This window comes from Leopardus geoffroyi, chromosome C1 (assembly GCF_018350155.1).
Source record: "Leopardus geoffroyi isolate Oge1 chromosome C1, O.geoffroyi_Oge1_pat1.0, whole genome shotgun sequence".
Lineage (NCBI taxonomy): Eukaryota > Metazoa > Chordata > Mammalia > Carnivora > Felidae > Leopardus > Leopardus geoffroyi.
Window position 1 is genome coordinate 187,671,412 of NC_059328.1, and position 26,016 is coordinate 187,697,427.

The following is a 26,016-nucleotide window of genomic DNA, read 5'->3' on the forward strand; positions in this document are numbered from 1 at the left end:
TGTATATCAATTGTATATCCTTACAGTTTTCTGACTTCGACAGCTGTAGCGTAGTTATATAGGAGTGTCCTTGTTTATGGTAGATACACACTGAAGTATTAGGAGTTAATAGGGTATCTCTTACTGTTAAATGGTCCAGAAAAAATCTAACAGAATGATATGGCAAATGTAGTAAAATGTTAAAAATTGGGGAATCTAGATGAAGGATATATGAGAGTTTTTGTACTATTTTTGTAATTATAGTCTAAGTTTAAAATTATTTCAAAATAAAAAGTTAAAAACCAAAGTCTTGCTCCCATATTCTTCAAAAAATTACTATAATTTATAGTTTCAGTTTTTTAAAATATTTCACAGAATTGCTTATAAGTATTTACAAACTAGACTGTTAAAATAATTCTTTGAACCAATATTATAAATTCTGGCATAGACTCACAAGTTTTCATTAATCTCTTTAATTCAAATAATACTATATATTGATGAATTAAACAAACATGAATCCTGCCCTCATGGGGCTTACACTCTAACTAGCATGAAATATACCAAGAGACTTGAGATCTGTTGAAATAGGTTTTAGATGTTCAGAGTACTATTTGAATAAGTGGCATGTGGTGGGCCTAGGGTAAGGATGACCCAAGTTTAAGTAGCTCTATGGTACACACACCTAAACCTAATTTCCTTAGGGTTCATCTCATATATTATAATAAACCTGGAAGGTCATCTATTAGAAGAAAGGCTACCATAAGTAAGAGTATTAAGGTAGATGTAAATATACAAATTAAAGCCTAAATGAATAAATGACTTCCAGAAACAAGGACAGAAACAAATGTTCTCAAGATACTTTATACCACCAGAAACCACATCACTCTCAGGACAATCTAATCTTAAAAAGTTTCCTTAAATATGTAACATCTTTCCCAGAAAAACTCACCCCAGAAAAAGCTCCATATGACTGTGAAAAGTAAAGATGAGCAGCAGGGCCAGATCTACTACGAAGTTCCTTTATTTCCTCTTGGGACTCATGTAACATTCCCAGACACTCCATATTCCTGTCTTGTAACTCATGCAGCTGAAAAAAAGGATGGTAGTTAGTGTACTTCATTTCATTCTCAAAATGACAACAGGAAAATAAACCCCATTGGGATAAGTATTAATTTTATCCAGAGGGCTAGATAACCTCATGAAACAATTTCAATACAAAGACTCCAAAACAAACTAAGCAAGGAGAGTGTATACATATATATTTCAAGTCACCAGAATTAGGGATGTCTTGGCCAGAATTATACATAAATATGATTCCCAAAAAATCTGAAATGTAGCTGAAGTAATCATAATTATTGTCAATTCAATATTTAATGCTTCAAACCCTTAAAAAAACTTATAGAGGAAGAATAATAGCTATGGTCAAGTTAGGTTTAGTATAATGTTAGCTATGCATATTTTTAAATGTCACTCTGAAGTCTGTAAATGACAAGATCAAGCCTACAAAGTATTGTATATGATGCCAGGGTGGTCAATTATCCTAAACAAGTAGTTTCTTCTCCCTTATTTCAGAATCTTCTTTATAGTTAGATACATAAGCATGGTAAAAGGGTACACAATTTTCAGAGTATTTCTTCAAGTGTGGTGTGTGGAGTGGATCATGTAGATTCTAGACCCTTATTCTAAACCTACTCAATTGGAAACTTTTGGGGCTGGTGCCTGGGAGTCTCTATTTAGGACTCATTCTGCCAGGTGATTCTTAACGTATGCCAGGGAACCACCAAATTGTATCTAATACATAGAATTTTTATTTGGATTGAAAGCAAAAGATTTTTGGTATTTCTTCTGACATATTTGCAAAAACACTTATTAGAAATTATTTAAAAACTGTTGGGTTAAGGTAAACTGGTAAAAGGGTCACATATTCCTACAGAATCTTATATCTATTAATCAAGAAAGATGTCATGTTATTGGTTTTAGGGACAGAATTTTTAAATTGCTTTACTTCTTAGATCTCATAATTTAATCTCTTGCTATTTAAAATCCAGTAATTACCTTTAATCATTCTTACTCATGAAGATGAAACAAACTCTTCATTCTTCTCCCCACCATATTACACAAGATAAAGGAAGATTTGATTACCTCCATTGTCAGTTGTCTTTGGGCATCTTTGGAAGCTTGTAGGTGAAGTCTCAGTTCCTCCTTCTCAATCACATGCTAACAACATTTTAAAAGAGACAAGTGAAGCCTTTCCATATAAAGTACAGGCTACTCTCTTTTTTTTAAAGACATCTTTTTTTTTTTTTTTTAACATTTATTTATTATTGAGAGACAGCAAGAGACAGACCGTGAGCAGGGGAGGGGCAGAGGGAGAGGGAGACACAGAATCTGAAGTAAGCTCCACGCTCTGAGCTGTCAGCACAGGGCCCGACGTGGGGCTCGAACTCACGAACCGCGAGATCACGACCTGAGATGAAGTCGGATGCTTAACCGACTGAGCTACCCAGGCGCCCCTTTTAAAGACATCTTAAGAGTGTCTGTCAGGGGTACGGTCTAGAGACCTATAAAAAGCTAACTCTTCAAAAGCCAAATGAGAGCAATAAAATGGGCAGAATACAAAATCTATTAAGGTATTCAGAGGACAATGATCATTTGTCAATAATTCACATCACAACTTTCTAAGGAAAATCTAACCCCACCTGGCCACGAGAAATACTAAGTTGAAAGTAGTTATTCATACTTCACGACACAGAAAGACTAGAACAGTAATCAGATTAAAGCACTGTAAAGGGGTAGGGAGTATGTTTATTTTGCTTAATGTATCTAGCAATTAGCAGAGTGCACGGTATGAGGCCAATGCTTAACAAACATCTGTTGAATGAATGAATGAACCTACTTCTTTAACTTTATGCTGAAGATCAACAATTTGAGACAAGAGAGAGGAGATCTCTTCTTGGTACCGAATCAGTTCATCACTCTTCCCAGATAATTCTTCAGTCATTCTGGACATTTGAGCATTTGTTTCACCTGGGAAACAAAACAAAAACTTAAAAATTAATATAAATGTAGGGTAGGTGTTGGCAAACTATGGCTTGTAGGCTAAATCCTACTTTGTAACAAACACTGGACAACATTATGAATGGATTTTTCTTTAACATTAATTTAAAAAATAAACCCAGATAACCAAGTAGAGGAAAATAAAGGTCCTTCTGAAATAGGCTAATACTGAGAACTGAATAGGAGGCAATGAAGCTAAAAGAGGTGACTTGTAAAGGCAAGCAAGCTAAAAGTTTTGCCTCAATCTTTTTCTTTACGAGGGACAAGAAGGCTGAAAAGAGATAGGTGAATTATATATGTTTGCAAGTACCAAGGCATAATCTCATTTATGTCTTTCAGAACTCTTCAGGGACATCAATAAAATCTCATAAACAAAATTAAACTTAACAAATTTAACAAAGGAACATTTCAAATGCAACAGTCACAATCTGTTAAAGCTATGGAGATGTTTCTGTACAAGACAGACTTTCTGGGATACCTAGCAAACTGCGTAAAGCCTCTGAAAATCCTTCTAGCCTAGCATTCTGACAGGCACATGAAATAGAACCTTTAGAATTCCATGCAGGAAGGAAATTTTGCATATAAAAATTCTGACATCGGGGCGCCTGGGTGGCGCAGTCGGTTAAGCGTCCGACTTCAGCCAGGACACGATCTCGCGGTCCGTGAGTTCGAGCCCCGCGTCGGGCTCTGGGCTGATGGCTCAGAGCCTGGAGCCTGTTTCCGATTCTGTGTCTCCCTCTCTCTCTGCCCCTCCCCCGTTCATGCTCTGTCTCTCTCTGTCCCCAAAAAAATAAATAAACGTTAAAAAAAAAAAAAAATTCTGACATCAAACTCAAGTGGCAAAACTATTTCTCAGTGTTATATACAACTATTTTAAAATTGACAGAAGCTCTATAACAGTTCAAAGGATACTATAAGGAGGCAGGAGATTGGGATCTAAGCTCTTGGGAAAGTCATTTCCTTTTTATTTTTTAAAGTATAAAATGTGAATAATGGAAGTGCTGATGGAGAAGATTCAACTGAAATTCTTTGTGGTTCTCAAAAATTCTGTTACTCTAAGGTATTACATTCTGACACCAACAGCCCAGACGAATTGGTATCATGTATCATATCTTCTCTTTCAACATAAAATGTTATAGATTTACAGAGAAATTATGTATCTTTCTCTAGTAAAGCCTACCTTTTTCTGATTTTTAAAAATTATTTTAATTAATAATACATCAAACCAAAATATGTTCCTTCATAGACACATAGTTGGCACCCAATAAATACTCATTAAAGGTAAAGTTTTATGCCATCATTTAAGCCCTGGCTCTGCCACTTACAAGTTTTCTAACTTTGGCAAATCATATTCTTTATAGGACTATTTCCCCGTTGACAAAATAAAAGCTTTGGCTATTTTCACTCTACCATGCTATAACTGATAGAAATATAGGCCTTTCTTTAACAGTGATGGCAATGTGAAATAAAACTATTTCTTAAAAGTACATATGGTATTTTGCTTAGAGTTGTGGGCTCAACATGATATTCCAAGACTGTCAGTAATTATTTAAAATTGTTTCTTGAGATGCCTCTACTGAAATCATTGATTTAACTTCTGAGTTGGTGAAATGCCATCAAAGAATTGCCCAAAAACTATGAAAGAAAACACATTAATACATACGAAGTTCTTTAACACAGTCATTGACAAGTTGTTGTTCCTTCTCTTCATAGGTAATAGTTTCTGTCTTTATGTGACAAGCCTTCAAGAAAGAAAAAAATCAGTGTGTGATAATATCTTCCAATACTTTACAGTATTAACTTAAAAAACCTTTAATTCTCATCTGAAGATAAAAGTTCACCAGCTGAAAAGGAAAAATAAAACCCAAAAAGCTTTATCTAAAATAAAGATATGGGGGGGCACCTGGGTGGCTCAGTCAGTTAAGTGTCAGACTCCTGATTTCAGCTCAGGTCATGATCTCACAATCGTTGAGACTGAGCCCCGTGTTGGGCTCTGCACTGAGAATGGAGCCTGCTTGAGATTCTCTCTCTCTCTCTCTCTCTCTCTCTTTCTGTCTCTCTCTCTCTGTCTCTCTCTGTCTCTCTTCCTTACTGTCCCTTCCCCACTCATGTGTGCTCTCTCTTCCTCTCTCTAAAATAAAAAAATAAAAATAAAGATATGGGACAGGATATGACAAACATCTCCCCCTCATTCCTCTCAGGATCTTTGCACATGCCTACTCATTCTCTCTGATGCCTCCCCTCCACCATACTTTTCTGCCTGGCTAATCCCTAGTTTCAGCTAAAATGTCATTTAAGTAGGACTTCGATTCTCCCCCATTACACAAGTTCAGGAAACCCTGTAATCTTCCAACATAGTTCTTATCACAGTTATAATTATTTAGTTATTTGTGTAAACTACCTAACATATATATTCTGTGCTGTGGCTTTCTCTATTTCATCTATCAGTTTGCTATTATCCAGCTGTCAATGAATGGGATCTAAGTGACAATGAAAGGCAAATACACATGCCTTTGCTATCACCTCCTAATTGGAATGTCAATAGCAAATCCTTAGTTATGCCATATTTTACCTCAATACATGGACCTAAATCTTACAGCCTTTAAGGTACAGGAAAGTGGGAATTCGGTTGAATGTACCTTGGATCGAAGAACCATATTCTCCTCTTCCAGTTCCTTGAGTTTTTCTTGTAGCATGTCCAACTGCAACAAACCTTGAGATAAGCTAAAGGACTCATTGAGCCGAAGAGGTGTAGAACAGCTGGAATCAGTTTCACTCTCTTCAGAGGCAATAGAGACAATTCGAAGTAATTCATCTTTCTTGGACAGCTCATGCTGCAGTTGATTAACCTGCACATCAAAGGGCTTGATTTACAAGATGTTCTTTATTTTGCATTATTTACATGTAATATAGCTTTTAATTCATGGAGCAATTGTTTCTCACCATAAAATAAAATTATAAAATCAGCTGCTAGATTTTATTGACTAAGGTAACAAGTGCTAAAAAGAGAATAACGAACCTCACATACTTCCTAAGATATAATGTTAGAGCATTAACTCCACAAAGACAGCTTTTTCTGTACTAGGTGAAAAGCCAATTTTTATATTCTTTTTTTTTTTTAATTTGTTTTTTCAACGTTTATTTATTTTTTTGGGGACAGAGAGAGACAGAGCATGAACAGGGGAGGGGTAGAGAGAGAGGGAGACACAGAATCGGAAACAGGCTCCAGGCTCTGAGCCATCAGCCCAGAGCCCGACACGGGGCTCGAACTCACGGACCGTGAGATCGTGACCTAGCTGAAGTCGGACGCTTAACCGACTGCGCCACCCAGGCACCCCTATATTCTATATAAATAGGAATGTAGGAGGAAATTTTCACATAAGATAATGATATATTCACAGTTAAAAACAAAACTGCAGAAGCTTTCAAGTGTCAGAATAGACCCCTCCTTCAAATTCTCATCCTAAAGACTTACACTTTAAAGCTTTTAAGTATAAATCTGCATGACTTCCAGAAATAGTTCTAGAAACTATTTTTAACACAAAGGCTCAAATGTTATTAAACATAATGGCATTTATAAAATATTAATGAAACCAGATAGTAACAAATTAAGGAAATTTGAAAAGTAACCATTCAAGTTAATAATAAATTGGTTCTCACTAAAAAATATTTACTGCATGAAATAAATATATTTTCAAAATTTCCTTTTCTTCTTGTTTGGGTTTCTGAATAAAGATGCTTCATTTGGGTATCTATTATTTAGGGTTATTTTTTCAAAATAAATTTAAGATAAGATCACACAGAAAGTCTACACAAAGGGATGAGGAAAAAGTGTTAGAATCTTAGCAGGGTGACACATGTATGATAGGTACTGAACACAGTACCTACCATATTTTTTTTATACTGACTAAGGTAGAGTCACTTGAGCACTTCTCTGTACAATAACATTTAATTTCTCTACTGGTTAGTTCAATGGCTGACAACAAAGTTAACATGTACTGGTGTTATTTATCTACCTATTGTTATCACTTCAGGGGCACCCAGAAAAATAAACTTTTCTATTGTTCAGTAACTAATTATTTCATGCTATAAATACTTGATCAAAGACTTACTTGATCAAAGGCTTGTCCCAGTTGCTCCTCCAGAGCTTCATTCTGCTCAGACAAGACATGGTTCCGTTTTAAGAGAGCTTGTCCAATTCGAGCAGCTAGTTCCAGATCACGATCCCTCTGTTAAAATACCAAATACATCTTCTGAGTACAAAAAAAATTTAAATGGCAGTTTAGAAATTCTGCAATTTTGTTTACTCACAAGGAATGTCCCAGAAAGCATCAAGATTCATTTTAATGTCCAGATACCACAAATAAACACAGGGCTTGACACACATATAGTGTTTAATACACACTGGTCAAATGGATGACGGCCATAGTAATAAATGCAAGAGGGCATTTTTCTTCTTGATATCAAGTGAGATTTATTTTATTTTTTAGAGAGAGTAAGCAGGGGAGAGGGGAAGAGGGAGAGAGAGAATCCCAAGCAGATTCCACACCCAGTAGGGAGCCCGATGTGGGGTTTGATCCCACGACCCTGGGATCATGACCTGAACTGAAATCAAGAGTCAGATGCTCAACTGACTGAACCCCCCAGGCACCCCTAAATCAAGTGAGATTTACTGATCACCCTATTAATTACTCAAGAAACCCAACCTTTAAATTTATGATTTTGGGGAATTAAAAAATCAATACAGTCTTTAGAAAATGAGGATAGGGCCTGGCACACAGTGAAAGCCCAACAAATATTTGTTGAGCATTTGTCTATTAAACATGGTAATGATACAGTACATATGTTGAAAAAAGTTCCAATATGGGAAAGCTTCTATGCATTCAGAGCCAGAGGCTAGAGGAAAGCATAATCAAGAGCCCTACTGTCAACTGTTGCAAGAATGATAATGTGAGATAAAAGAGGGGATAGCAGACTAGAAATTTTGAGGTTACAGGTTCTGCTAAAACATAAAGAAGGGAGTCTAAAGAAGTTGGTGGTAATGATGCAGGAAGGCCTATAGAATAGCCAAGCAAACCAAGAGTTATTTGTCCTAAGCAGATGGTGATACTTAGCAAGGGTGTAGGAATCCCATCTACGTGTTGGTGGTGAGGACTGTATCCTGTAGGATGAAAACTGTCAATATACATCTAGCTACCTTATATATGAGCATGGGTTCCACTTACATTAATCACTGTATACAGATAGAAGTAAGCCTCTATCCTTTTGCTCTATAATACATGAAAAGAGGTAGATGAATTATCTCCAAATTTTCAAGGCCCAATGTATCTCATTTTCAATATAGGCTAAATGGCATACACAAAATCGTTCTAGGGAGCTGGGGGGAGAGGGGAGAAGGGTACTTTAAAGAGAAAGACAGTTTCAAGACCAACTGAAGTTGCAGTATAAGGAGATACCTCTAAGAACGCCATTTGGAAGAGATACACTATATATTAAAAATGTCACGGACAAAGTGAGCTCAAATAATAGTCCAAACTGAAAGTAAAAAAGGGAAGATGATGCAAACTGCTGGTATTGATTTGCAATGGAGCTGCTTCTTGAATGGGCTGCTCTGCTCCAGGGTAACAGCAGGAATTTATTAAAATAACAAAAAACAAAAAACAAACAAAAAAACCAAAACACCATCAACTTTTTTTTTTTTTGATAGCTTTTCTAGAATAAGAAAGTCAGCATCATTATAATAGCAACAACAAAAGTTAAACCCTCTGCAACGTCATAACAATAAATTTTAGGAACCATTCTACTTTGGAATGCCAGCTGTTCCATCTGTAACAACCTTATACAAAACAACCCAGAACAAAGACATCCTCCTTTTTCATTTGATGTGCAAACTTGATAGATGTTAAATGATCTTCAAGTTTTAGCTTTTTGTTTTTTTTTTTTTTTAATTTTTTTTTTTTTCAACGTTTATTCATTTTTGGGACAGAGAGAGACAGAGCATGAACGGGGGAGGGGCAGAGAGAGAGGGAGACACAGAATCGGAAACAGGTTCCAGGCTCTGAGCCATCAGCCCAGAGCCCGACGCGGGGCTCAAACTCACGGACCGCGAGATCGTGACCTGGCTGAAGTCGGACGCCTAACCGACTGCGCCACCCAGGCGCCCCAAGTTTTAGCTTTTTGTACTGGAGAAAGAAAAGATATATTCTTACCTCTGCCAGGAGGTGTGTAACCATGTCGATGTCATTGTAAGTTTTGGTCATCTGCTCCACCCTGTCTGTGCCTAGAACTGAGACAGTTTAAAACAACTGTTTATAGGATTTAGAAACAACAGAGAATTTTAAATATTCATAATAGTTGAAAGATCACAACAACCACCACCACCACACCAGGCTTTTACAAAAGTGCCTTTCAGGAGATTAAAAATATATGTGAAAATAGAAAATAGACACTCAGAAAACAGGCCAATTATTACAAACAAAATATATATCATACAATGAATTAAAAAAGTATCAAATGATCATCAGGCAACCACTTCCTATCTCTTCCTCCCTCAATAAGATTAGAACTTTGGTCCACTCACATTAGGGACTGTGGCCCTGAAGAATGGATTAAATCACCAATTATTTTATACCTTAATCTAAATTAAAGTTCCTGAGGGGTGACTTAGTGAGGGGTTATGCTATTACAAATGAATTTAATTAGAATTCTGATGTGATTATCTTCAATATCTATGATCATCTATCATGTGAGCTAAAATCAATAAACAAGGAATAGGACTTGTAGGACTTTTTATAGTTCTGTTATGAGGCATAATCCTTTTTAGTTTAATTAATGATAATCTCTATCATATCTAGGCCTTTGCTATAAGATAAACTGTATAATACACTATTACTTGCATAATTTAAGTCCGGTAATTCTGCATTAAATTCAGGAACTGTCGATACATTGCATATTATAGCTCCAAAGAGAATGACAAATATGACCCCAATGATTCCACAGTCACAATAAGCAATACCTTTAAAAAAACCCATTTTTTTAAGTGTATATTTTATTCTTGAGAGAGACAGAGCACAAGCAGGAGAGGGGCAAAGAGAAAGGGAGACACAGAATCTGGAGCAGGCTTCAGGCTCGGAGCTGTCAGCACAGAGCCCAATGCGAGGCTCGAGCCCACAAACTGTGAGATCGTGACCTGAGCCAAAGTCGGATGGTTAACTGAGCCACCCAGGCACCCCAATAAGCGATACTTTTTTAAGCTAATGATGCTTAATAATAATAAAAAGAGATCTTATAATAAAAGAGAGATCTTTTCATTCTGGAGTGCATTACATGAAACAGATCTGTGTTTGATTTAGACTGATTTTACAATTAGTTTGCCTTGAAGTGTGAAAAAATAAGAGGCTTTAAAGAAGAAGTGCTGAATTTATGGATTTGAGTGAACTTGAATAAGTCACTTAACCCTTCCAAAATTCATATTCTGTATTTATAATATAAAAGTAATAACACTCATCTCACAAGGTCACTAGGAGAATGAAATACGATAATGTAATGAGCAGTATTAAAATACTATTAAGTGTTATACTACTGTTTACAGTTACTACTCTTAAACACATCTGGTATGTGTGAAACAGCCTTGAGTTAAAATTTTCTGTAAATAATGCACTGTATTGGCAGCAGATACTATGATTTAAGTCACTTGTAGTTCCTTAGTCCCATCTTAACCTTGAGGTTGCCCAAAAGACACCATTAGACATGTTTTACTTTTATTTTAGCTTTTTATTTTTCTTCCTGGCAAAACTGCTTAAAATGAATCTGAGAACTACCTAGAGCTTAATTATTAACGACAGTTTTATTCTTAGGTAAAAGTAAAACAAAGTGCTAGATTGATAGTGATATGAGATAGAAAACTAAAAAGATCTGGATAGAAACATTTTCACCCCACAAGGATTTATATTTACAAGTCGAAAAACTGGCTCTGTAATTTAACCACTGGGATACGGGAACAGGCCCACAGAATCTTCATAATTTACTTACAGTGTGAGGTCTCCTCTACTTTTGGCCTCAATAATAAGCTAAGGGAAAAAAATCAAACCATATCTATGCTCTAAATTATTAACAGAAAACTAGCCAATGATTGCAAACCCAAATGTAGTCCAGGGTGATAGGTCTATCTCTAGACTCTAATTTAATTGATTTAGAGGAGCCCCACAGTACACACAGTAAGTAAAAGATGCCCAGGTGTTCTGATGTGGAGTTAGCAATAAAAACTACCAATTCAGGAGTAACACTCCAAGCAAGAACTAGGAATCCTAGAGACTCAGTTAAAAAAGTTTTTATAAAACTAATTTAAACAATATATGACATAGTTTATGTTATATGATTGACCAGAGTTGAAGATAAAGTGGTAATTTTATTCTGAAGTAAAACCAGTAAGTTAAGGATGTAATAAAGAGCTATGAGCTACAAGTCACACATGAAGAAACAGGAAGAGAAAACAAAGGACACAGTAATACAGAAAATAAATGTATAGAATAAAACATATTTTACTGAGGAGAAACTAATAATAGTGAGGATAATAATGGGGTGATAACAACTCCCATCTCACAAGGTCATAAGAAAAAAATTGGGTCTGCTCATTCTCAGTAACGGGCTCTGCACCATGCTGCTGTTTCTACCACAGTCCTACCAAGATCAGAAGGCCTTTATCTGATGAAATACTGAGTATCCATCTGTGAATGCAAGTTACAAAACAACACAGATCCCACTTTTGTTTTTAAATCGTGAGCATATCTTATACACATTGATATAGAAGACAGGCTGGAAGGATACACATTAGTGGTTATCTCTGGGTAGGGATTATGGTTGATCTCTTGTTTTCTTTCTTTTGCTAATTTTCCAAGAAGATAAATGTTATCTTTGCAATAAAAAAATAGCAGCTCTTATTCAGAGGTTTCAAAAAGCAAAAATGAATTTTCAAATGCCTAAATATTTATTATGGTGATGAAGTTAGATAATGCAACCAGGATTCTACAATTTTTGTTTCATTTTTATTTTTTTGGATTTTTAAAAAGTTTTTATTTATTCATTTTTGAGAGAGAGAGAGAGAGAGAGTGAGCGCGCAAGCAGGGGAGGGGCAGAGACAGAGGGAGACAGAGGATCCGAAGTGGGCTCTGCACCGCTGCACAGACAGCAGAGAGCCAGATGCGGGGCTCAAACTCACAAACCATGAGATCATGACGTGAACCAAAGGCAGACGCTTAGCTGACTGAGCTACCCAGGCGCCCCGCCAATTTTTGTTTTATGTGGAACAGTCTATATACACTACCGAGCCCCAAAGGCTGGGGGCCACCTCAATTACACAGAGCAGCTCAACTGATGTCAGTCACAAAGCATACAGAAACACAATGAATTCCTCTCTGCGGCCTTATCAGTTTTGTCTTGTCTTCTTTAACACAGTACTCCTGGTAGCTATGCCACTTGGGAAGATTCCAAAAGTAGGGCAAAGCTCTTAAGTTTACTCTTGGCATTTAGGCAATGCAACTAAATGTTTCCAAAGTGATAGACTAAATCTTCACTGCAATTCTTCGACTGAAAATGCAGAGCCAAGATGACTGATTTTATTATAATCAATCCTATTAAATCTTATTTTCCCTTCAGTTCTCAGCTGTTAAAATAAAAATGTTATGTGGTACAAAAATTAGCAATGTTCCTTTCTTCCAGACATGAAATTCCTAACTCTCTAAAAAAAATATTATACATTAGTGTGGATGATAAACATTTTTACTGAACAGTCTTGCAACTTGGTTTTATAAAAGTTAATTAACATTCAACATTTTTGGTATAATATTTGGAGAATTTAACATTCTTGAAAAAAATACTGGAAGGGGAATATACATAAGTCCTTTACCAATCCTTACTTTAAGTTCTAATTCTGCATAATTTCACATCAACCACCCAATCTCACATTTTTCAGGATGAGAAGGGCCAATGTTACTCTATTTCCATATCTCTGTAATTTATATGAGATGGTGCTTGATATTTCTGTCAATGTTCCTTTTCAAGGTCTAAAGTTTTTACCACAATTACTGAAATTCAAAAAGACTCCTAGGGGTCCCTTGGTGGCTCAGTCAGTTGAGCATCCGACTCTTGATTTCAGCTCAGGTCATGATCCGAGTGTTGTGGGACTGAGCCCTGCATTAGGCTCCGTGCTGAACGTAGAGCCTGCTTGGGATTCTCTCTCTCTGTCCCTCTGCCCCTTTCCTCTGTTCATGTTCTCTCTCTCCCATAACTAACTAACTAACTAACTAACTAACTAACTAGGCTTCTAATCTCTCCAACCCTCTCACAGCAAAAACTCTAAAACAAAACAACAAAAAGCAAAAATGAAATACACACCTCCCACATGGCATAGTAAAAGCTGCAGAGCTCCTGATAAGTACAGACAGGTCTTACAGTTTTAACCCCAAATAAACAACTGCTGCTCTTGGTGTATACTACAGATAATATTTCTGCAATACAAAAAACTGCCTTCAAAAGAAATGAGAACAAAAAGAAGGCATCTGATGATATGTACCACCTACGACAGCCTTTCTCAACAGGGTTCCAGGTGAGAATTAAGCCCTACTGATAATGATTTGAGTGAGACAATTTTCTCAATTCTTCCATGGATAATACTCAATAGATGTCTTGAGGCATATGAGTTAATTATTTTGTGGAACTGGTTGAGAGTAAATATATATCTGCTAACTTCCATTACCTGACTTATGGTTAATTATCAGTTATATTTCATTTCCTGACAGTATAGTCATTTTTTTTAAGTTCTGTGCTTTATTTTTTTTTAAGTTTTATTTATTTAAGTAATCTCTACAGCCCAAATGGGGCTTGAACTCATGACCCTGAGATCAAGAGTCTCATGCTCCTCCAACTGAGCTAGCTAGGCGCCCCAGATTAATAATTTTTGAGGGCAGACCTTGAGGAAAAGTATAACTTGCCAGCCAGAAGTAATTATTTCTACAACCTTCTTTCTCTACAAAATTGTACAACCTCCCTAATTCCTTAAATCCTCCAATTAACATCACTGTGAAATGGCCACATAGCTTTGGTTGACAATGCTTTATACCGGTGGTTCTCAAATCTGCGTGTGCATCAGCACTACCAGGACTTTTAAAACACAGACTGCCGTGCCCAGTCCTAGAATTTCTGGTTCTGTAGATATGGGGTAGGAGCCCAAGAATTTGCATTTCTAACAAGTTCCCAAGTGATGTTGATCTCTTAAATAAAACTTATAAAGCTAATCATTTCCCCCAACTCTTTTTCTTACACATTAGAAAGTGGTACAGGTGATCCCTTATTCCCAAATAAAAAATACTCTGAAAGGCAGATCAGGTTTCTATTTTTAGCCTTAACATGAACAAACGGTACTTTCTGTTATGATGTGCTCTGACTTTACTGCTTGCTCCACAGCTCACTCTGGGTCTCTCTCTTAATAAAGTTAAGAAAATCCTGAAATGACCTGTTCTGCATGCAAAATATTCTGTATCTTAAACTTTATATATGGCAGGGAGTAGGATGGAATCATTTTTTGGACCCACCCATTGCTCCCAAGTGTTCTATTTTAAAAGTAAACAATCTCTTCCTGGTTTGGTGGGGGCTTCAGAGAACAACCAGTATCCTTTCATCCATGTGAGGTAGGCTCACAACCCCAAATCCTGCCCATGTTTCCCTCTGAATTTATTTTTCTTCTCACAGCTCTTTCAATTTCTTTGTGTTACGGAAGTTTCTCTGCCTGGGCCACCTCTTTTTTATTAGTTGTTAAAATTCATTTTAATGAGTACAAGTATCTACTGGCATGTGAGGGAAGTATGGATTAGAAGGGGCTGGAGTAGCACCAAGGAGCTAAACCCTAGGACGGCCTGTCAGAGTACGTAATAATTATTCAGAGCCATGGATCTTGATATCTTAAAGGGACAGAAAACTGCTAGAAAGGGTCAGAGAATGTTTTATATCTTGTTTTTTAAAACATTGGTCAATTTGCTAAATGAAGTAAATCACTTATCTTTTATATTCATAACATACAAATTCATAATGAAGTTTATTTATATTTGAATGAACGATTAACCCAAAGAATTGATACTTTTAAAATAACAGTGAAATTACAGTACAGAGATAAAGTATTAGTGGACCAATTATAATCATAGCTTATTTGCTTCATGACCTTAAGTATATCATATATAGTCCAATTTTCAAATTGCTGAAGTGAAAATAGTACATTTAGAATAAGGGAATCTGTATCATCCTATTAATCTCGAGTTTTAAACTGCTCCCTTGAATACTATGGTTTGCTTTGTATAAAGTCCTGAAAACCCAAGTATTTTAGAATTTGATTATCATTTATTTTCCGAAATTTATTTTTATTTAACATTCTCTCTAAAAGTAACTCCGTTAAATCGTGATTTAAGACAGCTTTCTAGCTACAGTTCCATCCTCTTGTGGCATATATGACAAAGAAAAAGTAAACAAAGGGGCACTTTCTGTGCCACTTTATCAAAATAGTGACAAAAACTAAATTTATCCTGATGAAATTCCAGTTTGAAATTTTCTCACAAATCTAAAAATGTATGGAATAAAGAGAAATGGAAATAAAAAATAAGTACTTTTCAGAAATTCGCAAACAACTTCTCAAACTTGAAAGTTAAGAAAACCTTAAGAACTTTAATAGTCAGCTACTTATAAGAATTGTTGAGGAAGAAATAGTTTTGAGTTTCTTGATATTCAATTTCAAGTTTAAACAATGTTTATAATTTTTTTCCTGAGTAGTACGTAACCTGGTTCTAGGAAAACTACTAAAAGCAAGTTAATGATTACTATAAAAATGATTACTAAAAAAATTATTATGAAAAATGAGCATTTCACAACAATCATTAAAAACACTGAAGCACTCACTGGGAAAATGTGTAGGAACTGATGCAATGTCATATGTAACTCAAATGAAAACAATTTTATCAATTTATCAATTTATATCAATATAATTTATCAATTATATCAATGTTGAACTTATAGACTTTTCTTATATATCCTAACAGCTACTATGCACATATTTTTATAGTGAATGAATAAAAAAAAGTCAGCTCAACCTGAAAGCAGATGTTTGGAATGAAGTCAAAGCAAAAAGGTCTCCATACTTTAATTATTAAAACTACTTATGTATCCAAAAACTATGCTTCTTAATGACTGACACAGTTTCTATGACTGTGTTTAACAGGAAATATAAGGTCAAAAAGCTGATGGCTCAGTATATCAAACTACTGATATAATAAATGCTTTGAGATATAAAGGAATTTTAAAATTTTAAATTAAAATTTCAACTACCTTTTTTTTTTTTTTAATTTTTTTTTCAACGTTTATTTATTTTTTGGGGGACAGAGAGAGACAGAGCATGAACGGGGGAGGGGCAGAGAGAGAGGGAGACACAGAATCGGAAACAGGCTCCAGGCTCTGAGCCATCAGGCCAGAGCCCGACGCGGGGCTCGAACTCACGGACCGCGAGATCGTGACCTGGCTGAAGTCAGACGCTTAACCGACTGCGCCACCCAGGCGCCTGTCAACTACTTTTTTTTAAGTTCCTTTTTCTACTCAGTCTGAGAACAGTATCAAATAAAAGAAAGAAGAAACGGAAATATCTGAGTATGCTTGCAACCACAGACACTCAGAGTTGTAAAGAATGACAAACCTTCTACATTCAGACATAACACAGAATCATCTCTTTGTGTTGTTAAATCAGTTTGAGTTCAAGTAGGTACACAATGAACAATGGCTAGGAATGCTTTTAAATGCTTTTTAAATGCTTTTAAATGACTTTTAAAACTTTTTAAAAGTCAACACCAAGATACTTATCATCTTTATTTCAATGGACAAAGTCTAAAAGGCTAAAAAATACTCACTCATATAATGGAAAGTCTCTTCAGCAAGGACTGGAGAGAGGGCATCAGATGCATGCTGCTGCTGGTGTGGGGACCGAGTCCAGTCTTCATTTTCATATAGAAATAGAGAGTCCACTCTTAGCTTATACTGGGGTAGCTGTTCTTCTAGCAGACTTACCAGCTCAACTTCAGGGAGATCCTCATTGGAGCAGACATCTAAAGAGGAGATTCCATGTAAATGAATCCAAAATATTCCAATTTACTAGTTACAGAGAAAATATCAGTGAAATTAGTTTTTAAAAGTAGGATAACCACAGAAACACTAGTCGGGATAATTTCTCCAATGATTTTTAATAATATATGCTGGTACTATATAGTTGGTCATTCTCTAGCTTTTTTTAATATGAAAACTTCTATAGCAAAAATAATACCATGAATTTTAATTATAGTCTATTTAAAAATATACTGCCTGGGTTGCTGGAGGGGAGCTGGGTAGGGGGATGGGCATTAGTGAGGGTACTTGTAATGAGCACTGAGTGTTACATGTAAGTGATGAATCACTGAGTTCTACTCCTGAAACCTCTACTACATTGTATGTTAACTAACTTAAATTTAAATAGATCAATTAAAAAAAAAAAACCAGACAGTTCAAGAAAGATACATATATATATTGCTTGGTGAATATAACTATGTTTTTAAAATTTTAAATGAGTTTGGACACATTTCATATTTCCTCCTTATCAGTCTATTTAGTGTTGCTTAAAAGAGACCTGACCTCAAATAAATTATATACTTGGGAGAAAAAGGCAACACAAAACAACCACCAGAAAATAGCTAGTTCAAAAGGAATAAAATGACATGTTCTTTAATAAGAGAATTTAAACTCTGTGGGAGTATTCTTTAAACTTTAGAAAAATTATATTTCAGTATATTCTCACAGCAGTTAGACATAAAAAATAAACATTTATTGGCTAAATGTTAACCAGTAATATTAACATTTCAGCAGTGTTCTAGCACTAGTACTGGAATAAGTACTTTATCATTTTTATTTTAAAGATGTACTACATTTGAAGTCCTGAATACCTTTCACATCACTACTCTCTCACCCACACACCTCTAGCTACTTCCTGCATATACATCTCTGAACACACTTGGCTTCTCTGCCTTTATTCTGTGTTTGCTCCTGGCTTCCTGTTCCAAATACGGCCCATCATTTAACACTTGCCAAATTTAGCAGTTTACCAAAAAAGTAAACTTATCCCTTTTAACATGCTTAAAATAGAGAAAACACAGGATGTCATATCAACCCTCACACTTTATAAAGAGATCTGATATTTCCTTTGTGGGTAGTATAAAGAAACATATTCTAACTCTGGCAAAAAACAACAAAGTTCATTTTAAGAAAACATCTTAAAAGAGTAAATTTCTACAACTTGACCTTAACAATAACAGTTTAATAAATCAAATATGAGGAAGTTAACAATATCACATATCCCATCACATACCCCTCTTTACGCAGGACAAGCAGTGACTTCATAATCACAAAGATGAGATATATAATCACATAGATGAGGTACATTTAACTTTAAATATCGTTCTAAAGAAGCTCTCAACCCTTAGCAGATCTCTTTAAAAGCCCTAAAAATACAACCAAATTTTATTACTACAAATTCCATGCGATTATCCAATTTTTTCCTGCCATAAATATATCACATACAGATAGTCAGTGTAATACTCACAGGAAGAGAAGTTGACTATAAATACATGCAGACCTAAAAACAGGCTTGTAGGCAATTCAGGGGTATAATGGAAATGAAGAACAAAATTTAGCATTCATTAATAGAGCCATTATTTCCTAGAAATTGTCTTTTAATATGTACTAATGAAATTCTAATGAATTATTTATGAATTCTAATTATTATTGAATTCTAATGAAAATTTAAGGTTACCAATTCCCTACTTGCAAGAGGTAATTTTAAAAATGAGTACATGGGGCGCCTGGGTGGCGCAGTCGGTTAAGCGTCCGACTTCAGCCAGGTCATGATCTTGCGGTCCGTGAGTTCGAGCCCCGCGTCGCGCTCTGGGCTGATGGCTCAGAGCCTGGAGCCTGTTTCCGATTCTGTGTCTCCCTCTCTCTCTGCCCCTCCCCTGTTCATGCTCTGTCTCTCTCTGTCCCAAAAATAAATAAACGTTGAAAAAAAAAAATTAAAAAAAAAAAAAAAATGAGTACACATGGGTCACCTGGGTGGCTCAGTCAGTTAAGCATCCGACTCGATTTCAGCTCAGGTCAAGATCCCACGGTCGTGTGACTGAACCCCACATGGGGCTCCATGCTGAGCATGGAGCTTAAGATTCTCTTTCTCTCTCTGTCCCTCTCCCCTCCCCTCTAAAATAAAATGAGTATACAATCAAGGTTTAGTAGGCTAAATATCCTTGACTAGCTCCCCCATTTGCTTCTGTGTTTCTAATAATGTGCTATTTACTACTCTCCTGCTTATCCTCTTTTCTTTTTCTGATTATCCAGTCTTTTTTTTTTTTTTTTTAAATTCTCAAGTTATTTAACATACAGTGTTAGTCCTGGCTTCAGGAGTAGATTCCAGTGATTCATCACATATAACACCCGAGCTCATCCCACTAACTGCCCTCCTTAATGCCCATCATCCATTTTCCCTACCCCCATAAACCCTCAGCTTGTTTGCTGTATTTAAGAGTCTCTTAAGGTTTGCCTCCCTCTCAGTTTTTATTTTCTTTCTCCTACCCTTCCCCTATGATCATCTGTTAAGTTTCTCAAATTCCACATATGAGTGAAATCATGTGATATCTTTCTCTGATTATCCAGTCTTAACAATTCCCTTGCTAACATTTTATCTTTCAAATGTCCCTTCCATATGCCCAATTCTTTGTAGCCACATTGTGTCCATTTAATATCAAGGACTCCTCTTGTTCCTCTTGAAGAGCCTCAAAACTGGTTTGCTCGCATACACTCAAATTTTCATCTACATCTTCATATCTACATTATGTCACTCTCCTACACAAGGCGAAAAGAGGTCAGAATTTCATCTAGCCATTGTAGAAAACCCTTATGAACAGGTGGGATAATCAGTAAAGATCTTAGGCCATACCTACTGGTAGTAGGATTAAATTAATGCTAGAACAAAGCATATTACAGTATGATCTAAAGTGTGATCTAGAGACCCACATAACAAAGACTAAAAACAAGCCTCAACAAACCACAAGAGACTCTTAAATACAGAGAACAAATTAAGGGTGGATGGGGGGTGGGGGAGAGGGAAAATGGGTGATGGGCATGGTGGAGGGCACTTGTTGGGATGAGCACTGGGTGTTGTATGTAAGTGATTTGACAATAAATTATATTCATAAAAAAAAAAAAAAAAAAAAAAAAAAAAAAAAAAGGCCAGGTCTCAAAAGGATCAACTTTATCAGCATGTAACTTTAAGGACACGCCAGAACAAATTTTAACACTCTTCCAAGGAAGACAACAAAATCTAAACATCTAACAATGTAACATTTAAAATATTCAGTATTTGGTCAAAAATTACTAGATATGCAAAGAATAAGCAAACTGTAATCCATTACCAGTTGGAAAATGAATCAATAGAAATAGGCTCAGTAATGACAAAGATGAAAAAAATAGTAAACAACAATTTAAAAACAGCAATTATTAATATGCGCAAAGATTTAAATTTTTTTTAAGGTTTATTCATTTTTCAGAGACAGACAGAGCATGAGCTGGGGAGGGGCAGAGAGAGAGGGAGACACAGAATCCGAAACCGGCTCCAGGCTCTGGCTGTCAGCAGAGCCTGACGCGGGGCCTGAACTCACGGATGGAGAAATCATGAGCTGAGCTGAAGTCGGACACTCAACCAACTGAGCCACCCAGGTGCCCCTAATATGCTCAAAGATTTAAAAGGAAAACATAAACCTGATGAAAAGAAACAGAAGTTATATTGATCTTTATAAAACCCGAGTAGAACTAGAGTAAAATGTCTAAATTGAAAAACTCACTGGGTAACATTAACAGATTAGACATTCCCCAAATGAAAAGAACTGAGGTAGACTTGAAGGCATAGTAATGGAAACAACAGAAAATGAAGCATTAAGAAAAAAAAAAAAAACTGGGGGGAAAATGAACAGATCATCAGTGATTTGTGTCACAGTATCAAGCAGTCTAACATACATGCAATTGGAGTTACAGAAGAGGGGAGATATCACAAAAAAACTGAATAAAAATTTGAAAAAAACTTTGGGTTTGGATGGACTTCAGAATTTTTTGGAGTTTTAGAAAGGTAGTGTTAAGCATCTACTATACGATATATAACATCACCAACTGGTTTTGTAGCAGCACCCCATATTTAAATACATTAATACACATTCAGCAAGCAAATATTCACGTTAAGTGAGATAAATCTAGAAACAGCTACACAAGTCAAGCTTTGTGGACCAATGAATTTAAGAACCAAAGTCTAGAAAAAACTTTGAGTATTCAGAGTTGTTTTGATTTGGTCTTCCAGATAAGGGCTTATGGGCCCATACCCATGTTTGAATAACCTTTATGTCCTGAGAGCTTCTTAAGTGCCTAAATGTTGTCACGTGCTTGCAAGGTATATAAATGCAAGCAACTCTTTCCTTGTAGGGATAGGAAGATATGAATAGAAAGGCAAGATGGGAAGAGAGTAAGTATGATGCAGTTCCTTCTGACCAGGGCTCACATGGTACAGAAGAATCCAACATAGATGACACAGAAGACACAAGGCAGATTTTGATAATTCAGTAAGGGCCTAGGAGAAGGAAATATTAATTCAGTGGATCTCTCAGGAGATCAGGCTGGAAAGCGAAGCCAGGGTTTCATCACGATAGATCTTATATACTAGACTGAGGCATCTGCATTTTATCCTGTAAGGAATAGCACTTCAATATTTATTAAACTGGACTCACCAGTGATACTCTCTGAGTCTCTGTGATTGCTATTCATGAGGTTTTCTTCACCTGTTGGTGATGTAAAAATGGCATTCTGTGATTGACTCATGCAGGATCCTTTCTTGCTTTGGTTGATAAGGACAGCTTTGGTGTGTATCAGAGTAAAGGAAATCCATCAAGCCATTCAATAATGAAATGGATCTGGTCGTATAGATATTTTCTTTTAAACAGATTTTTTCTGATGAGTCAAATGACATCTGCAGCAATGAGTGCTCTCATGTGATTATCATACTCTGGTGAGTCATGACCTAAAACAAAACACATCAAATGACTTTAGAATTCAGCATGCTCTTTAATAACAGTTCAATTACCTGGAATCTCTGTCATTAAAAATGTTTTCCTAGTGATACATACAACATGGATAAATGTCAAAATAATTATGCCAGATGAAAGTCGGACAAAAACAAAATATATTGTTTATGATTCCATTAACATAAAATTCTAAAAATGTGAGCCTATCTATAGCAACAGAAAACAGATCAATGGCTGCCTGGGGTTGGGGGACAGATTTCCAAGGGCAGGAGAAAAGTTTTGGGGATGATGAATATGTTCATTATTGTGATATTTGGTGTTGGTTTCACAATTATATATACATGCCAAAAGTTACCAAATTATTCACCTGAAATATGTGCAATCTAATAATAAATTATAATAACGTTTAAAAAATTTAATGATACTCAACTGTTTAAAATAAAATAATACTCATACTACTACCAATAATAATTATAATTATTTTTGTGAAGTCTATAGCATATGTAGAAGTAAAATGTATTATAGTATTACAGGTCAGGAGGAGAAAAATGAAAATATATTGTTATAAGGCTTTTATATTGTACGTGAAATGGTAAAACATTATTGAAGGTAATCTGTGATAAGTTAAAGCTATATACTATAAACCTGAAAGTAACCAATAAAATAACTCAAGAATTACAGATAATAAACCAACAAAAGAGATGAAGTGGAATAATATAAAATAGTTTCTCAACTCTGGCACTACTGGTATCTAGGGATAATGCTTTGTCATGTGCATTGCAGGATGTTTAGCAGTATGCCAGCAGAATTCTCTCCCCAGAACTTCTCTCAGTTGTAACAACCAAAAATGTCTGCAAACATTGCCAAATGTCCCCTGGTAGGCAAAAACATTCCCAGTTGAGAACCAATAATATAAAATATGCTCAACCTCACTATAACCAAAATAAATAAAAATGTAAACATTTTTCACCCATTAGATAAGCAAACATTAAGTTTTATTATATTCATTGTTGGAGAGGGCATGGAAAAAGCAGCACTCATACTGTTGATAAAAGTGCAAACTGGTACAAACTTTTAGAAAGGCTATTTGGCAATGTATACCAAACTTCTAAGTGCACATACACTACAATTCAACAATTCTACCACTATGAATTTATAATGTGGTTATATTCACAAAGTGTGTCAAGACGTAGGCACAAGAATGCACATGTGGTTATTTTTTTAAAAGCATATGCACGCAAATGGAAAGAAAATATCCATAAAGAAATGGTTAAGGGGCACCTGGGTGGCTCAGTAAGTTAAGCATCCAAGTCTTGATTTTGGCTCAGGTCATGATCTCACGGTTTGTGAGTTCAAGCCCCGCATTGAGCTCTGCACTGACAGCTCAGATCTGGCCTGCTTGAGATTCTCTCTCTCCTTCTGCCCCTCCCCTCTCTCTCTCTGTCTCTCTCAAAAATAAATAAATAAATAAATAAATAAATAAATATTAAAAAAAAATTTTTAAGTCCAATAAAAAAGAAGTGGTTTAATAAAGATACATACCAAGGAATGCAATGCATTAAACATATGTGTGTACTTGAAAAAAACAAGTGTTATCAGTTAGGGAAACTATTTAATACTGATTATAAGCCTAGCTTTATATCAAAAGACAGTCTCTACTAAATAGTCCCTACTTAGCAACTTGCAGCTTCTATTTATGGCTAATACATTCTCATGCATACTATTTACAGGCATTGTAAACAAGAGTCACAATAGGAACAAAATAAAGGCATTAAAAGAAACTGAAAAATGGTCACTGAGGTAGATACAGAAGCGTTCTCAGTAAATGCTAGGCAAAAGAGTTTCAATGATGAAATAGGCAACACAATTAAACATCACAGAAAAGGCAAAGGGGAAATTTGGTTTAAAAAGAGGGTGCTGAGACCATAGAATCAATGTTAACCTTCTAGAAACCAGTTCAGCCACAAAGTTAGGCCCAGAGCCAGGCTGCAAGGAGTCAGGAAGTGAGGTAGTAAGAATGGAGTTTACTGAGTACAGACCAAGATTTCCAACACCCAGACTTTAAGGTTTACATGGACCAGTAAAATTTGGAAAACTTCTGTGATTATTGGCATAGGGTTGCCTTTTTTTTGAAAAATACATTGTGTAAGGAAAAAAAGACATAATGGAACAAACAACTCCTTCCCAAAAAAGGAGTTATAATTTTTTGTTGACATAATAAAAATTTAATTTTTCTATTTGAATTCAGAAAATTTTAATACAAATTTAAAAATTCTATACTAAAAGGCAACCTACAGAATGGGTAAAGATATTTGCAAAGAACATATCTAATAAAGGATTAGTATCCAAAATATATAAAGAACTTATACAATTCAACACCTAAAATACAAATAATCCAATTAAAAAATGGGCAGAAGACATGAATAGACATTTTTTCAAAGAAGACATACAGATGGCTAACAGACACATGAAAAGATGCTCAACATTACTCATCATCAGGGAAATACAAATCAAAACTACAATGAGATATCACCTCACACTTATCAGAATGGCTAAAATATAAAACACAAAAAACAACACGTGTTGGCGAGGATGTGGAGAAAAATGAACACTTGTGCACCGTTAGTGGGAATGCAAACTGGTGCAGCCAGTATGGAAAACAATATGGATTCTCCTCAAAAAATTAAAATTAGAACTACACTATGATTTAGCAACTACTAGGTATCTACCCAAAGAATACAAAAAGACTAATTCAAATGGATACATGCATCCTGATGTTTACAGCAGCATTATTTATAACAGCCAAATTACGGTAACAGCCTGTGTCCATCGACTGATGAATGGATAAAGAAGATGCGGTATGTGTACACACACACACACACACACACACACACACACACACACACACTGGAATATTACTCAGCCATAAAAAAGAATGAAATCTTGCCATTTGCAACACGGATGGAACTACAAAGTATTATGCTAAGTGAAATAAGTCAGAGAAAGACAAATACCGTATGGTTTCATTCATATGTGGAATTTAATAAACAAAACAAACGAGCAAAGGAAAAAAGGGAGAGACAAACCAAGAAACAGACTCTTAACTACAGAGAACAAACTGATGGTTACCAGACTGGAGGTGGGTGGGGGGGATGTGTTAAATAGGTAATGGGAGTAAGGAGTGCACTAGTGATGAGCACTGGGTGTTTTATGGAAATGCTGAATCCCTATATTATACACCTGAAACTAATATTACACTGTATGTTAACTGGAATATAAATAAAAACTTAATTCCCACCAACAGTGTGAAAGTGTTTCCTTTTCTCCGCATCCTCGCCAACATCTATTGTTTCCAGATTTGTTCATTTTAGCTATTCTGACAGGTGTGAGATGGTACTTCATTGTGGTTTTGATTTGTATTTCCCTGATGATGAGTGATGTTGAGCATCTGTTAATGTGTCTGTTAGCCATCTGGATGTCTTCTTTGCAAAAGTGTCTATTCATGTCTTCTGGCCATTTCTTCACTGGATTATTTGTTTTCTGGGTGTTGAGTTTGGATAAGTTCTTTATAGATTTTAGATACTAACCCTTTATCTGATATGTCATTTGCAAATATCCTCTCCCAGTCCATTGGTTGCCTTTTAGTTTTGTTGTTTCCTTCGCTGTGCAGAAGCTTTTTATCTTGATGAGGTCCCAATAGCTCATTTTTTGCTTTTGTTTCCCTTGTCTCCAACAGGTGCAGTCACTCTGGAGAACAGTATGAAGGTTCCCCCAAAAGTTAAAAATATAACTACCCTATGACCCAGCAATTGCA

At 35.7% G+C, this 26,016-nt stretch overlaps 1 protein-coding gene across 3 annotated transcripts in view; it reads right to left on the reverse strand.

Moving 5' to 3' along the window:
- Window positions 1-26,016, reverse strand: part of TRAK2 (trafficking kinesin protein 2) — a 67,011-nt gene that overhangs the window by 16,039 nt on the left and 24,956 nt on the right. For all 3 annotated transcript variants that reach the window (XR_006713096.1, XM_045480726.1, XM_045480727.1), the window contains 9 exons: window positions 21,909-22,198; window positions 16,974-17,168; window positions 9,246-9,322; window positions 7,149-7,265; window positions 5,676-5,885; window positions 4,700-4,778; window positions 2,876-3,006; window positions 2,122-2,196; window positions 929-1,066 (listed from right to left, as the gene is read on the reverse strand). Coding sequence is in view for 2 of the 3 variants with exons in the window: in XM_045480726.1 (XP_045336682.1) it covers window positions 929-1,066; window positions 2,122-2,196; window positions 2,876-3,006; window positions 4,700-4,778; window positions 5,676-5,885; window positions 7,149-7,265; window positions 9,246-9,322; window positions 16,974-17,168; window positions 21,909-21,999 (1,113 nt within the window). In the remaining variant the exon portion in view is untranslated. The remainder of the gene's footprint in view (window positions 1-928; window positions 1,067-2,121; window positions 2,197-2,875; window positions 3,007-4,699; window positions 4,779-5,675; window positions 5,886-7,148; window positions 7,266-9,245; window positions 9,323-16,973; window positions 17,169-21,908; window positions 22,199-26,016) is intronic.